Source organism: Glycine max, chromosome 2, assembly GCF_000004515.6.
Source record: "Glycine max cultivar Williams 82 chromosome 2, Glycine_max_v4.0, whole genome shotgun sequence".
NCBI lineage: Eukaryota > Viridiplantae > Streptophyta > Magnoliopsida > Fabales > Fabaceae > Glycine > Glycine max.
In genome coordinates this window covers 1,039,542-1,055,744 of record NC_016089.4, presented here as the reverse complement: position 1 = coordinate 1,055,744, position 16,203 = coordinate 1,039,542, and the positions used below count along the sequence as shown (strand labels likewise).

The window sequence follows — 16,203 nt, the reverse complement described above, 5'->3', positions numbered from 1 at the left end:
AGTTGATACTGTATGCTTTTAGGTGATATTTTAGGTATTTTTGTTTCTTGTCATCATTTTTTCAGGTGGGATTAGTTGTTAGAGGACTCGTTTATTAACAAAATCTATGTACATGCACTATCCTGTACTCTGCGCAAGTTGTAATTTTTCAGATGACATTGAAACCTACATTCTCCAATGTCACAATTTCTGCAAGGTCTTTACACTAAGCACTTTTTTTTCACAGATAGAGGTAGGCTAATCTGATAGGGAGGCAGAAATTCATCACATTTTAATTTTTTTCTTTCCTTCATAATTTTGAAAGAGACTAACTTATGAGTGCCCATTGAAGTGGCTTGCCACATTTTAAAAGGATCTATAACTATTCGATCACAGGCCCAATATCATAATATTATCCTTGTTCTCATCGTGTTCTTTTGACAGTAACTCTTTTTGTGTTTTTTATTGGTTCAATTAAAACCATTATAATTATGCAAAAAAAACAATGCAAGCATTGCTAATATAACTTTTACAAAAATATAGAAATAAAAGACCGAGCCCGTTAATTAAAAAAAAACAGCACGGCTATACTAGTAGTAATCGATAAGTATTTTTATGTTTATATCGCTATTATTCTTGCTAGTTTCTTCGATAAATTGACATAGTTTTTAACCATTTACAGTGGCAACATTGATACAATTATACACAAGGATTGTTAAATTTAATTATATCACCTATCCCTCGTCAAGGATGTCATTTCAATTTGGCTGCCCCTGTGTGTATTTTGTATCGAACAATTTATCACTTAAATTAGTTGAAGAGAAAATAGACTACAACTCCAGGTAAACTTTGTCTGAAATGTTAGAAATTAAACTCTTACGCTGTTACCTAAAGAAAATTTTACCTAACCGTCACTTTCAGCAAGAGTCAATCTCACAGTTATGTTATGCCTATCAAGATATCTGATTGTGAACCAAAAGGAAGGAGCCATGCTATCAATTTGTCTCAATTTATTTATATTAATACTCAAAATCTTCCTCTCTTTCGCCGGATTGCAACTCAAGTTCCATTTTGAAATGAATGAAAGCAAACGGTACTGCAATTGCAATAACTAAGCCAAAGAGGATGGAACTCCATAATGTTGATAATGAATTAATACTTTTCTGACACTGCTTAAAATAACTAAAGTAATGCTTTAGTTATAATAAAAAAATAGAGCAAAGAGAAAGCACTAAACAGTACAAACCTATCTAGTACAAGCGAAATGAATAGTACAATCCCAAACTCAAGCTCTTGGTTCAATATTTAAAGGTTGTTGTTCTCTATCGGTGTAAAAGAGACACTCTTGGGGCTGAACACCCTATAGCTCACAAAAACAGACACACAAAGTGCTGCTACTGATAGTATAACAGAAAAGGCACTAGCAACATTCCACGAGCTATTTGATGCTGCATCTACTGACTTGCCATTCAAAGATTTACCAACAGATATGTCAATGGGAACCCAATCACAGTAAACAGAGTAGTGCCCAGAACCATGCCAAGGTTGACCATCTACTGGATACCAGAATGCAACAGACATCTTACTGGATCCACCAATGTTAAATTGCACGTCCTGCAAGGTATTATTTTACATCATTTTACTTGCTTGTTATCTTATAAATGATATTCAGGAATATATTTACTATTTGGTACAATGCTACTAAAACAAAAATATATTTAGTTTCAAGCTACAAGATGAGTCCCTGGATAGGAAGAAACTCAAAGATAAACACAATAACCACATGTTAAAACAAAAACCACGTGATTCAGAAGATCCCTACAATCACATTTATTATATTTGAAAAGATCTTTTTCATCCATGCCCCCACCCCAAACAAAATACAAGAAAAAAGAGTTAGTGATCTCAATCTTGTTTGTTTTAAGCTTTTGGCCATGGTTAAGAAATATACATTCAGAAGGCAAGTTTGCATTGGGAAACAAGGTAATACAAACAATCCAGTACAAGTTCAAAAGTCAAACTTGTTTCAACAACAAACAACACAGAGACCTAGTTAAAAAGGAATGTTTATCACATGACTTGGGGTACTCTACGCCAACATTGATTAAAATTGATAAATAATTTCATATGTTTTTTCATCCACAATCCATTAGATTTACAAATGATCCCAAAAATTAATCGAAAAAGAACTTGTGAACAAAAAATTCAGCTAATTGGGAAAAAAATCTGAAAAAATCAATGCAAACTCTTAGCCTATAAAACTTATGAATATCAAATTACTTTCTAAGTTCCAACCTGTTGAAGATGATCCATAGTCCTCAAAGACCTCGAGAATTCAAAAAAGTATGTGCCCTTTTTTCCATTATCTGCATATGGACTCTCATCCTCTACGAATCCTGTTACAGAGAAGCATGTGAGTACCAATATGAGAAAATAAAAATGCAAACTAACTAAATGACAGTGCAAAACAAAGCAGAGAGATCAAATTTAAGGTACTGTATTTGAGGCAGATGTTCATATTGCATACACAAGGTTGCAAGTTGCAACCAGTATGAACTAGTATGAAGTTAATGATTTTTACTGGTTTTGTAAAACATTTAGTGTAAAGTTCCAGACAAAATTTGAATCTATGAGCTAATAATTTTAACCTACAACCTAATAATTAACAGCTCAATTAACATAAACCATTTCACCAGAACTCCATGTTAGTTATAATGTTCCTATTATCAGATTAATTACACATACATATGGTTCAACCAGTAAATCAATTACTTTTTGAAACGGTGACTCCGCACCTAATTGAGTCAATGACTCAGTATTTGACAACACTCATGCACTAGAAATATAGAATCCAAAATATGCTTTAACATAAAAAAATAGAGTAAATCCCTACTTTTGTCCTCCAAGCAAATAAGTGTCGTCAATTTGATCCTCAAGATTTTTATCATCAAATTAATCCCTCAACAGTGCTAAGAGTCATCACTTTGACACTCCAAATATTTCAAACATCAATTAGTCCCTAAACAATACAAAATATCATCAATTTAGTCTCTTGATCAAGCAAAATATCATCAAAGAAGGATCGATTTGATGATACCTTGAATAATTGAGAGACTAAAGTGACAAGGCTTGAAACTATGGAGGATGAAAAATGAATTACTCTTAAAAAAAAATTGTAAGGCAAGAAGCCATAAGAAACAAAGCGGGTTGTCCTTTAATGGATCACTGAACTTTTGGCACTTAGTGGGGGATTAACCCTCCAAGATGGCACCATTTATATATAATTGAAAGCAACTGGCACTAACATATATGAAAAATTTTGAAGTCATGTTGACATATCTTAAAACAAAATTTATAAATGAAGCTTAGTACAAGGCATGCTTTGATCTCATATACGAACCATTCACTTCATAAGTAGTATATAGATATATAAGGAAACACATTTTAACTACTGCTCAGAAAATATTGTTTTGAGATTCCTGTCACTACCAACCAAAATTTCAGTCTGGATTCAGCCTCCAACTACAGTTAATTGATATGACATATTATTTTTTGATCTATAAATAAATGAATCAGACACCTGAGTGAACTGTGAAGCTGCTATGCCACCAAGCACCTTTCCAGTCATTCTGCGCACTTGAATCATTAGCTGACAACAGAAAAAGGGTCAGTCTATAATATAACTTAGAAGTGATCAAGTATCAACAAAATGAAGGGGTTGAAAACAATATTATATATAACCCACAACACGGCAAGTCATAATACATAAAAGAAAAAATTAATTGCCTTGGGGAAAATGTCTTTCCTTACAGATTTCTAACTCTTTAAAAAAGAGATGCATTGTCATTCTATTCAAAACTTATGAAGCAATGGAAATTTTGTTGTTTGGTAGTTAGAATATGGTATAATAGGATAGGATAACTATCTTAGGCTGTTGTAATAAATTGTTTGGTGCACTAGTAGGATATGATTTCCTTACCCTATTTCCTACTCTATCTTAATGATGCAGTGTATTTCTTATCCTGAGGGGGTGAATTGGTTAGAGAGCAACAGAATAGGATAGTTGCCCTCACCAACCCCATCACTATCACTGTCATCATCGCCACCACCATCATCACCATCTTCACCACCATCATCGCTTCTCCACCATGACAACCATCACACCACCATCACTGGCGTTGTCACTCCTACCATTGTCGCCACCATCGTCGCCGCCACCACCACCGTCATTGTTGTTGCCTTCATTGTCGCCGCTATCGCCATTGCCACCATTATCACCACCATCAATACCATCATCGCCACCACCATCGTTATTATTATTGTCACCGCTATTATCACGGTTATCGTTGCCGACACAACCACCACCTATCGTTATCTAGTCTATATGATGGTGTAACATTGAATAGTATTAAAGCTTATCCTACTTTTATCTTTTAAAGTTCTTATACTGCTCTTATATTTTATCTTATCATATCACATTTGACCACAAAACGAGCTTTAATTGACCAACAAAGTGTCTTAACAATTCCTTGTACAGAATTTACCAACATAAACTTAATTCATGATTCTCATAAGAGATTAAATTCAAAAGTTACTCGATTAAGTAAGGCATTGTATGGCTTGAATACAAAGTCAAATGATTTAGAGTCAGGACATAAAGTGCTCGGATATAGTGTTAAATGGTCAAGAGTCCTCACAATTTCTTGAATGGATGTGGATAAAGAAGTTCAAAGCTTTTTGCTACTTAGAATACTGGGACTTTGACAGGTAAGTTCATGAAGGTGGCAGATCCATAATTCAAAGGAGGAGTAACATTATGTGCCTACAAGAGACCAAGGAGTTAGGTACTATAGGATTTAAATTAGAGAAAAGAATGGTGTGGTATTATTGCAGACAAGTATTAGAAATAGTCTAGGGGATGCAAGATGAATTGGACACAATGTTAGCCTTAAAATTACTGGTTGCATAGGAGACCACCAACATCATCAGTACTTAAGCATCACAAGTAGGATTACAAGCACTTATAAAGAAAAGTATTGGGAAAATTTGGTGGGATTGGTTCAAGGAACTCCCCAAGAAGAAAAGATTTTCTCAGGAAGGGATCTAAAAGAACATATTCGTAGTGAGACAAGGCAATTTATAGAAGCCCATGGTGGTTCTAGTTTTAGAGAAGTAAATAAGGAATGACAGTTTATTCTTGATTTCTCTATTACTTACGATTTTAGGATTATGAACACTTGTTTCAAGAAGGAGGAGGAACATTAAATCACTTAAGAAGGGAGTTCAAGGTCACAAATAGAAAGACTTTGGAAAAGAAAGGTGTTTCTGTGACTTACATCTGAACTATATAAGTCAGGCATGATAGGGAAACTACTAGTGTGATAACTCCAGGAGACGAGACTAAGAACTTCTCGACAGGGGTAGGCGTACACCAAGGCTCAACCTTAAGTCCTTATTTCTTTAATTTAGTCTTGGGTGTGCTTACTAGGGACATACAAAAGATTATCCCTGATTGCATGTTTTTTGTGGATGATATAGTTTTGAATTAAGGAAAGTTGTTAACTTTAAACTTGAGCTTTGAAGAAAACTTTAAAAACAAAGGATTCTCGCTTAAGTAGGAGTAAAACAAAGTATATTATTGCAATTTTTGTAAGAGGCAAGAGGAATATGACTTGAAGTAAAATTGGGAGATGTCATGCCACCAGTTTCTTAGTTTAAATATTTGGGATCAATACTACAAAATGACGAGGAAATTAATAAAGATGTCACACAGAAGATATAAACAGGATAACAAAAATGGAGAAAAGTATTTGAGGTTATTTGTGGTTGCATAGTACCTATCAAAGCTCAAGAGCAAGTTTTATCATATAATATTGATATTGCACTAATTTAAGGGGGGGAAAGCAGAAAATCAAGGTAAAGTAGTCTGGACACGTACAAAGGCGACGAGAAACACACGAGTAGATTTCATGGTTTTTATTTCTATGTAAAAGGGGAGAGGGAAATTAAGAAGGACATTAAAAAAGTTGTTAAGAAGAATCTCATTATAAATAATATCTTTAGTTTTGGTTTGTAGCCGAATTGGAAATGATGCTTATCGGCTCTGATACCAGTTGTTGGGGAGATTTGAGGGGAGTAAACACCAGGGAGATTCACACCGGTGGACCACGAGTCATCACATAAGGGAACTCAGGTTTATGGGTCTTCTTCTCATTTATATGGTACTCAACTTTTCTACTTCTACCCAATGTGGGACTTCACCTCACACTTGTACTCCAACAATGTTAGCATAAAAAGCACTTATCTCTCTACTTGTCCTGTAGTATACTAATAACAGATGTCTTAATTAATTTTGACACATCCCTTTCTTCCAATGTGAATGAAGCCATCTTAAAGTAATTTAAAACGCATCATACACATGCCAAAATCCAATCACTACTTAATCATTTTGGGATCCACTTTCATATGTAAAGTTACATCAATTTTAAATTGGGATTTGTAGGACAAAGATAAATTATTTTACAAAAACTGATAAAAAAATTAAGGAGCAAAGTCAGAAGAGATTAATATCAAACGTGAACCTTGATTTTTCATGGCTAAGCTAAAGGAATAAAATAACGGACCACCTTGTGTACGGTTCAAAACAAGATATTATTATTATTTATATGGCCAAAGTGAGTAAACTATGAAGGATATTAATAAGTAAGCAAACTAAATAATGTTCAATAGGAAAAGACAAGCAATATGACAATAAAAAATGTATATAGAAGAATACAAATGTTCCACATAAGCAATTCTCTTTATGTACAAAACACCTAAAAGAATTGCATGAACATCTGAATAAAAGGTATAAGTATCAAGGAAGATGTGCTTAGTGAACAAGAGTGAAGTCATGCAAGCAATGGTCCTATTTAGTGCAACTACAAAACAGTAGTTTTTAAAATTTTAGGAACCATTTGTGATACTTCCACTTGGTGTTTTAATAATTTAATCCATTTGTTCTGCTTTTTTTTTTCAGTCATAGAAGCATATAATTCTTATCAATGGTGTTGCATTTGTACATACCAGAACCTGGAGGACCAATTCCATCCAAGTATCTACAATGTGGATTCCAAGCATATAGATCAACCAAGTGACCAAACCTGTACCAATAACAAATATAGGAAGCTGAATGAACACAACCAACAAATAAGATAGCCCACGACTATCATAATTGAAAGTCAAGGAATTTTTCAGCTCATAACCTATCGCCACCATTCCCATCTCTATTGTCTAGGGGATTGCCACCGTAAAGTCGTCCTGGAATAGCACTTCCTATCGAAAAGTGCATAATGTCAACTTCATGACCTTTGCAGGTCTTGTCAGTGCATGAGGTCGAATGTTCTTTACAGCCACCCATCTTATAACAGTTAACATAATATTTATCAAATACAGTTTTACAAAATCTTCTAGCAAGGTTGGGATTGTAATTGAAAGCAAGAAAAGACTGCAAAACTTACATCATGATAAGAGGCACTATCTCCAATTTGAAACATGAGAGCAACAGATGGACATTTATTGCTTTCACTGCGTTGCAAAACCAATGCAACAACCAGACAAAAGTTCATCATAGATTAACACACCAAAAACGATAATATTTATAAAGAATTTAATTAATATGTGGTATTGGTGTAAGACTTTTCTTACACACATTAAATGGGAATTCACCTTATTGACACATAATGTTTATAATTAGTATGATATGATAAAATGATCAGACATAAAATGCAAAATAGTTTTACAATGTGAGTATATTTAAATTAAATTCATATTTCTAATCTATCTTATCTTCTTTCCAAACATGTTGGACACTCTGTAACATATAAAACACCATCAATAGAAACAAGTCAATAACATAAGCACAATAATAAATCGTAGCAAGGGAGAGTAGATGAAATTTTATCTGCTTGGCACGACATATTTACCCTTTAGAGTAGGCATAGTCACCATCTACTTGCAGCAGAAAGAAGATATCGCGGCCATCATGGACACTCTGCAATAAATTCATGATCATCAAATGAGAAAATAAATAATAAAACTGGCCAGAGATAACGGAACAGAATGTGTGGTGTATACTTTAACGCTCATCTTTCCCCCTTTGAATTCATTTTCAGCATCTGGGTCAAGGGCGGGAAGGAGGGGAAAGTAGGACCCATCAATGTCCTTCCAATCATCAGCGTGACCATCCAGTGTGATTACACCGGGTTTGAACTCAGTCTCGACTCGGATCTCCGACTCGGACTCGCAGCTCCAATGACCCGATTCCTCGTGTGACTCCACCCGGGTTCCCAAGCCCAATAAGAAGAACACCAACAGGTAACGAAGCATTCTGGAATGGAGTGGTAGAAACGAAACGAAGGTTGAAGAATGAAGACAAGTGTTCGTGGTAGAAGATTTTTTAGTTTTAATGGATTCGGTGGGCATTTGTACAAGTTGACTCTGCGGCTTGGCGGCTGGTAGGATTGTGAAGGAACGAAAGAAAGAAAGAAGGAAAGATCGCGATTCGTGCCGCGCTTGACTTTTCTTCTGTTTGCGAGAAAATTTAGATTAGATCAGACAAACTAAGATATTAGACGTGACGCACAGCACTAGCCAATTTGTTTTCCCCCTTTTCGCCTGCACTTTCATTCTGCCTTTACCCAACCGTGAAATGAAATATACACGTTAAACACCCCACCTGCCCTTGTCATCTATCCAGAGCATCTTCTCCAAAGAATTAAGTGCCTGATGTTCTCTTACTTTAATAAATAAATATAGAGTGAAGACTCAAGACTATGTACTTGTTCAAATTACCTATATATTCATGGAATTTTTCACCCTAATGATATAAAAAAATTTAAAAATTATTCAAATAATACTACTAAAAAAATATTTACAATATAAATTATTATTTAAAGTGAGAAATTGATTTTTTCAAAATCGATTTCTTATCATTTTTTTTTATTTTTATGTCATGGGAGTAATTGATACCACAAGGTGTTATCTTTTTTCTTGTATCATAGAGTTTAACATCGATTTACAAAATATCAATATTAGATTATAAAAAATAAAAAAATACTTATTTTATTTAAAAAATACTTTTAAAAACATAAATGTACTTCATTAATCTTTATTTCAATTTTTTGTTAAGATTACAAAATATAAATACAAAAATGAAGAGTATATAGTGAAAGGTTAAACATTAATTGAAACACTTTAAAGGTCATATGTAATTTTCTTGTATTTTGCGTCAACATTAAATTGAGTAAAAATATATTTGTGAATCTAATCATTAAAAATATATTTAGCGTCAGTTTGACTGATACTAAATAAAAAAATAACATGTGAAATTGATTCCTCAAAAATTGATTTCATGATGTAAAAATGAAAAAAAAAAATAAAGGTGAGAAATCGTTAGTAATTTATATCATTTGTGTAAATAATTTTTGGGGTATATAATTTGAATAATTTTTTAATTTTTTTGTATTATTAAAGTGAAAAATTCTACATCTATGTGTACAAAATTGGATAAATCACAATTTTTTTCCAAAAATATAAAACAATGACAATTAAATATCTAAAAGAACAAAAATTATAATAATTTGATCAATAAATGTGTCAAAATTATGTTTTACCATATAATTTAATGACAAATTAGTTATTAAATATTATAGTTTAATTACAATATATTCCACTTAATGAAAAAAATATAATTATTATATTTTTTTACATATTTAAGGATTAAATCAAATCCTCCCTTTTATGAATTAAATTATCACCGAAAATAATTAGTTATCATAAAAAAAAATTCGCGTGCTTATCGCAAAAAACTATCACATTAGTGGTGGTTTAACCCTTGAAAAAAATTAGTAGTTTAACAACTGTCAGACAATTTGTAACAATGCTAAATTTAATTTAATGTTTTTTTTTGGGCTCTAATGGTTTTCTTAATTGATAGAATTTACTTTTTTACAGGAATCTTAGTTAATGGAATTAAATACAAGCAACTGGGCAAAACAGAATTAAAAGTGTATACATAAAGATTAAAACGTCCAAATATAAGAATTTACTTGTAAAAATTGTGGAAGTATACAAGTCAAACGAATAATTAAACCGGTGTGGAAGTATTTTTATCACTTCACCTTAGAATGCACCCCTAGAGGAACAATCTTGATACTCCTAATCCCAAAGGGTTGGGAAAGAGAACAATCTTGACACACGAATCAGCCACACTATTTGTCTTCCAAAAAATGAATTACCTGGGCTTTTGGAATCAAATCTTTATCATGTTACTGCATGGATGATTCGTGTTGGACCTCTTCGCTCAAGTTGAACAACTTTTGGAATCACACCGCTGGGAGATGCTTGGTACCATTCTCAGACCACTTCAAGGCAAGAGACTAGTAGACTTTTTTACAATAAAGGTAATAAAAAATTATTTATGAAAGGAGAGTAATGTGAAAATTATTTGCTGTAGAGTTATTTTTGCTGCATCACATTTAGGAAATATCATCTTGAATGACATTTTGTTTTTACCTTTTGCCCTTTTGCAGAAAGCGTCATCCTAGTATCGTTGCAATGCTGGCACATGTGGTATTTGTATATGATGCCTCTCATTCTAGATGTAGTATCCGGAGGCATCATCCTGTGTGGTGTCTTTTGTTGTTTACAAAGCTTTGGCTAGTCGTTGTTGCTTTCCAAGAGTGAACAGGAGGTGTAATCCAAAATGGCATATTAAGTGAAAATTTTCGAAGTGACTTGACTCTAAAAGATGTGACCCTATTGTTGTTCCTAATCCATCAAAATTACATGTCAAAGGTCGACCAAAATCTACACGCATAAGAAATGAAATGCACATCATCGAATTACAACGTAGGCAGACATATAGCCATTACAGGTGTGAAGGACACAATAGGAATAATTGTTCGCAATTTTGAGTTAACTATGGCCTACATCAGAAATGAAAACCAAAACAATCCTTCCTTGTAATTTCAATGCAAATTGTTCTTGTTGGTGGCTTTCATTTAATAATAATGCTTGTTGCTTTTCCTTTAATATTAGTGTTTCTTTCTTAATTTTTCAGCTTTGTTTGCATTTGTTTTGCAATTTTAACACAAAATTTGAGTTGATGCATTCATAGACAAGTCAAATCAAATCGCTTCATCTCTATTTCATTTATTATATGTGTAGAGTTTGGTTAACCTTTGATATGTAATTTTGACGGATGAAGAACGACAAAAGGACCTTGTCTTTTAGAGTCAAATTGTTTTTATTTTCGAAAAAATGCACTGGATTTGACATCTAGGATGATGCCTCTTGTATAAACAATTGAAGATGCCACACATGATGGCGCCTCCTGATATTACATCTAGGATGTATCATCCTATACAAATAGACTTGCCAGCATTGTAAGGAGATACTATACATAGGATGATGCTTCTTGTAAAATGACAAAAGGTAAAAATAAGACGCCACTTAGGATGACGTTTCCTGAATCAACGTGACAAAAACAACCCTTACACCGTAAATAACTTTTATAGTACTCTACTTTCATAAATAAATTTTTTTTATTGTTATTATTGTAAAAAAAAAAAAAGAAGTCAGATTAGTCTCTACAGTTCAACCATCAAGGCATTTGTGGCTCTAAACATTTGACCAAACTAAAAAAAAAAAAATAACAAGGAAGGTTCAAAAATTATATTTAAAAATACAAAATTAAATCTATTTAAAAAATTTAAAATAAACCTTGATCTATTTCTATATCTATTCTCAATTTAACCTCAAAAAAGCTCGTTCAAAAAAATATATTTTTCATTCAAGTTTTTTCCTTAGTCTCTTTTTATCTTTTATGTTTAAATCGAATGCTCTTTTCATATTGTTTCTTATTCCCCTTCTAATTCTATACTATTAGACTATATTTTTATTTTTTGAAAAACGATAATTTAATGTGAACAATTACTGCTTTGCGAAAAAATATTAACAATTACTCATTGTTTCAAAAGAAGAGATAAAACAAACTCTAAAATCCAGTTTTCTATGAAAAAAATACCAAATGTGGGAATGCACTACAATTAATTAATTATTGGTATAAAGGAAAAAGAAAAAGCAGAGAAGACTCGATACCAATTCCACCTTAGAGCCATTTCTAGCAGTCTTTTTATCAACAAAAAATTCATGTATTATATTCGGTACCATAGTCACTTACAGAGCATCAAATAAAAGCCCCCCAAAACTTCCTATGGTTAGGCCCTATATAAACCGAAAATAGGAATAAATAGAATCTAACCAACAAAAATTCCACACGTAAAAAACCAATGGCTAACTGATTCTTCCACTTAGGAGCAAAAAATGGAAGACACAATCAATCGGATTCTCAATAATGCTTATGATCTTGAGGTTATCCATCATTGGCATTCTATTCAGTGCCATTCTCCAGATCAAATAACCTGCCTTTGGTTGTGCTTTCACTTTCTAGAGCCTATGGAAGAACCTGTTGTGACTCAACAATATCTTGTAATAGAGCTGACTAAGCTGAACTCACTCACGGTAAAAATCCCCAAGACCTCTTCGCCCCAGACCCAGTAGTAGTCCCTTACACCACCGTGAATAACAAAATTAGACAACAGTTGTTGTAACTCAAGAAACTGTAATCTCTCCCACTCAAACATGCCACGTCACCATTCCCCAAACATTGTCCCTCCAAACACCCATTTCTCTAACACACCAATTTTCTTGTAAAGATATGAGATATAATCTTGGAAATCTGTGTATCAAAGGAGTCTCCCATCCAATTATCAAGCCAAAACCGAACTCTATCTCCTTCACCTAACTTCCAACTAATTTCATTATCAAACCACTCCACAACACCATCCCCACCACATGTCCTACTCAAATCCCTCCACCAAATAAAGTTTTTTTTAGGTTTACTTTCCTCACACAAAAGATCCTTCCACCCTAATACTTAAGACTCTAAAACATCAACCCAAAGAGATTGACTTTGGTTAAACAAGACCCACCTCCATTTAGCTAACAACGCATCATTAAAAGTAGAGATGTTTTTAACACCCAAGCTCCCATTACTCATACTTGGCCATTTCTAGCGGTGTTGTTGAGCAAAAGGTATTCCAGAACAGGGTAACGAGATAGTAAATATACCGAGTAACGGAATCTTGTGAACTGATTTGTAAGCCACTATTGAATGTTGATTTCGCCTTAATTATATAACTTACGCAAAATTTGTTGTATAATTATCAAAACGATGAAGTAGTATAATTTCGGCGTCAAATCAACATGTCAATCACCAAATTGCATACAAAAGCTACTCAACCTCGAATAAAATTTGAACAATTACAGATAGCATGATTAAGTTTTTGATAAACTTCTCCATATATTTAGAGGCTTTTAACACACTAAAATCTATCTAACTTAACTTTTTGAAGAAATTAAACGAAAAGAATTTATATTAAAATCAAAATACATAAATTTTTATATAATAAGTTCAATTAATTTTATCTTTTCTTTTTTTACAAATATGTGTAGGATAATTTATTGAAACAGAACCTAAATGCATATGAAATTACACAAATCAAGTACCAACAAAATCATGCAATCAACTCCTCACCGAATATCATGTAAAGAGTTTTGTTTGTCACTCTTAGTAATCTAACTCAAACAAATTACCTCCAACAGAGAAACAGAGAATAAGGCTGTCCTTAAATAAAAATAAGTAAAAATTTTCCTTACCGAATTACACATATCAATATGGAAAATTTAGGGAAAAGAAACAAAAATGGGTGCAATAGGGAAGAGGCCATACAGTAGCCGCGGCGTCATCGTTGTAAGGAGCGTTAAACAGAGAAATCTGAATCTGAATTCGAAGTCGAATGCAACAAACAAAGATTTGACGGAAAAAGAAAAAAGTCAAGAAAAGAGAAATGACAAGTTTGTGCGTGAATCTAACGCAGAAGTGGAATGGAGAGAACGAGAAACTTTCGTTAGATTCACGCACGAACCTGCAATTTGGCTCTGCAGTGTGCACCCTCTGTCTGCCCTATCAAGGTAGTATGTGAATGTAATAGGAAGGAACGTTACGTTACACCTCAAAGCTTCTCGTGGGTCTCACGCCACTCCCTAACCATTTTTCACTTAATTTTACCTTTAAACTATTTCTTAAATTTTAAAATTTTCTTTTAACTTACATTAACTTTATACTACTTTTATATTATTAATTTTTTTATTCTATATTTTTTATTAACTGTATTTAAATTTTATTTTTTATTATTTAAAAAATTTAGAGAGACACTCCGTGCCTCTCTTCCCCTAATATATATAAAATGTGAAAAAAGTAAATAGTTTATAAAATTCATTTAATATACTTTAAAAATATATCATTTACTAAAGTGGTATAACATGATAATAATCTTGAAAAAGTATTTTCTGAGAAGAATTAACTATTTAAATGAATCTAATCTTTAACTTTTAGTCCGAAATATACCTTAATTAAAAAAAAAAAGTCATTCAAAAAAATGATTTGTTTAAAATGTAAGTGTAATTATATCTGTAATCCCTTAAATTAAAGAGTCTATTTTTTAATTCTCCAAAATAAATTTTTTATTTTTAATATCTTAACTTATAAAAAAAAATTTATTCCTTTTTCCAAAATTTGAGAAACTAAAAAATACAAATTTTTATTTAAAAAACTAAAAGAACACTTTTTGAATTAAAAAAATATATATAACTTTTATTTGAAATTTTAAAAATATTTTTTAATTTATACTACTAAAAATATAATTAAACTTCAAAAAATTAAAAATTAAAATAACAATGAAAAGAAAGAAAGAAAATATAGTCATACTACTGTCCACGTGTTAAACAATCTTAACTCAATAAGTGGCGAAGTTAAAGCTGCACTTGGGGTCAAACTTTTTCTGTGCTGTTAAGTGTTAACGGTAAGTTAAAGCTGTACTAGTACTCTATAGTGTCAGGACAGGTCACTGATGCCATGCAGCGACCATTTCCAATTATGAATAAATAATTATAATTTTTTTATTAAATATCTGAAAAAATACTCAAATAAATATTTCCTAAAATAGTAAAATCTAGACCACATATATTTTTTCTTTTAAAAGAGAAAAACATATCAGCATAGAGAATATATGCAACGGTTTATGATTATTGGATCTCATTTTCCTGGCATTTAAATATTGTGCTTAGCAGTGCAGTTGTTTTGTGGGTCTACTTCGGTAATTACTTACTGCACCTTATTTTTTGATTTCTATACTCAATGTTTTAAAATTCCATATTACCCTCCATTTAAGTAAGTTTTTGGATTCATGAAAATCATATTCCAACATAAACTATTTCAAAATAGGTTTTTGAATTATTTATCCTTATTGAGGAATAGTTATTCTGAAATATGAAAGTCATATTTTAAAACAATAATAACTATTTCAAAATAGTTATTCTTGGTTCGTTTTTGCTTGTGGGTAGTTATTCCGGAAGCACGATCAACAATATGATCACCTAATAATCGTGCAACAATAATAGACTTCATATTCTTTGAATGTTTTCTTGCACAATGTTGTGAAAATGGACCCAATTAAGATAATGAGTTAACGAGTCAAAGATCAAATCAATGAATTATTAATTAATCCGGTTTAACTCAATATATATATATATATATATATATAACATAATTTGATTAATCAATAATCCATACCGCAATTAAATCTCTTTAAACCAATAACATAGTTCACAACAATGAACAATCTTTTGCAACATAATCCAATTACAGTAACAACTAACAAGTTTGATTAAACTCCAATTCCAAATAACTTCACGTGTTCCTCAAAAGCAAAGTGTTCGAGTCCACCGTGCAAGTGTAACACTCAAACTAGCACAAACCAAATTCGAAAGAAATGAGAGTGCTCAAATAAATTTATATACCTTGAGTCTGAAAGACAAGGAGAACAAAAGAACAAAAAAGGACCCACCCCATTTCTTATATAGTGAACAACTTTCTTAGAATGTGTAATATGAGAGGCCTACTCAATCCCAAAAGCTAACTCATAGGATCAGGGTTGCCCTTACCTTATCAACTCTATCTTGAGACTATCTCTAGTCAATGTGGAACTTGAGTATTTTTCAATAAACTTGAAAAACTTGATATTGGCTCGAAAAATTTAAGTTATTAAGTTGCTTTGTACT

General features: G+C 32.2%; 1 protein-coding gene and 1 non-coding gene across 2 annotated transcripts; both read right to left on the bottom strand.

Moving 5' to 3' along the window:
- Nucleotides 1-1,105: 1,105 nt before the first annotated feature.
- LOC100786799 (uncharacterized) lies at nt 1,106-8,781 on the bottom strand. Its single transcript, XM_014764192.2, has 8 exons — nt 8,095-8,781; nt 7,944-8,011; nt 7,479-7,545; nt 7,224-7,378; nt 7,045-7,121; nt 3,560-3,628; nt 2,275-2,375; nt 1,106-1,593 (listed from the first exon to the last, which is right to left on the bottom strand). The coding sequence occupies exons 1-8, from the start codon at nt 8,440-8,442 to the stop codon at nt 1,285-1,287; spliced, it is 1,194 nt and encodes a 397-aa protein (XP_014619678.1). The 5' UTR covers nt 8,443-8,781; the 3' UTR covers nt 1,106-1,284.
- A 5,148-nt stretch (nt 8,782-13,929) lies between these two features.
- Nucleotides 13,930-14,018, bottom strand: MIR403A (microRNA MIR403a). The gene has a single exon (NR_048847.1). It is a non-coding gene; the product is annotated as a microRNA MIR403a (primary transcript).
- Between the last annotated feature and the right edge of the window lie 2,185 nt (nt 14,019-16,203).

Bases quoted from the DNA above. Each gene is read 5' to 3' on its own strand.
- LOC100786799 (XM_014764192.2), bottom strand. From the start codon at position 8,442: ATGCCCACCGAATCCATTAAAACTAAAAAATCTTCTACCACGAACACT. The intron at 7,546-7,943 runs GTAAATATGTCG...TTTGCAACGCAG, and splicing joins GACTATGCCTACTCTAAAGG to TGAAAGCAATAAATGTCCAT. The intron at 7,379-7,478 runs GTAAGTTTTGCA...AACTGTTATAAG, and splicing joins ATAGTGCCTCTTATCATGAT to ATGGGTGGCTGTAAAGAACA.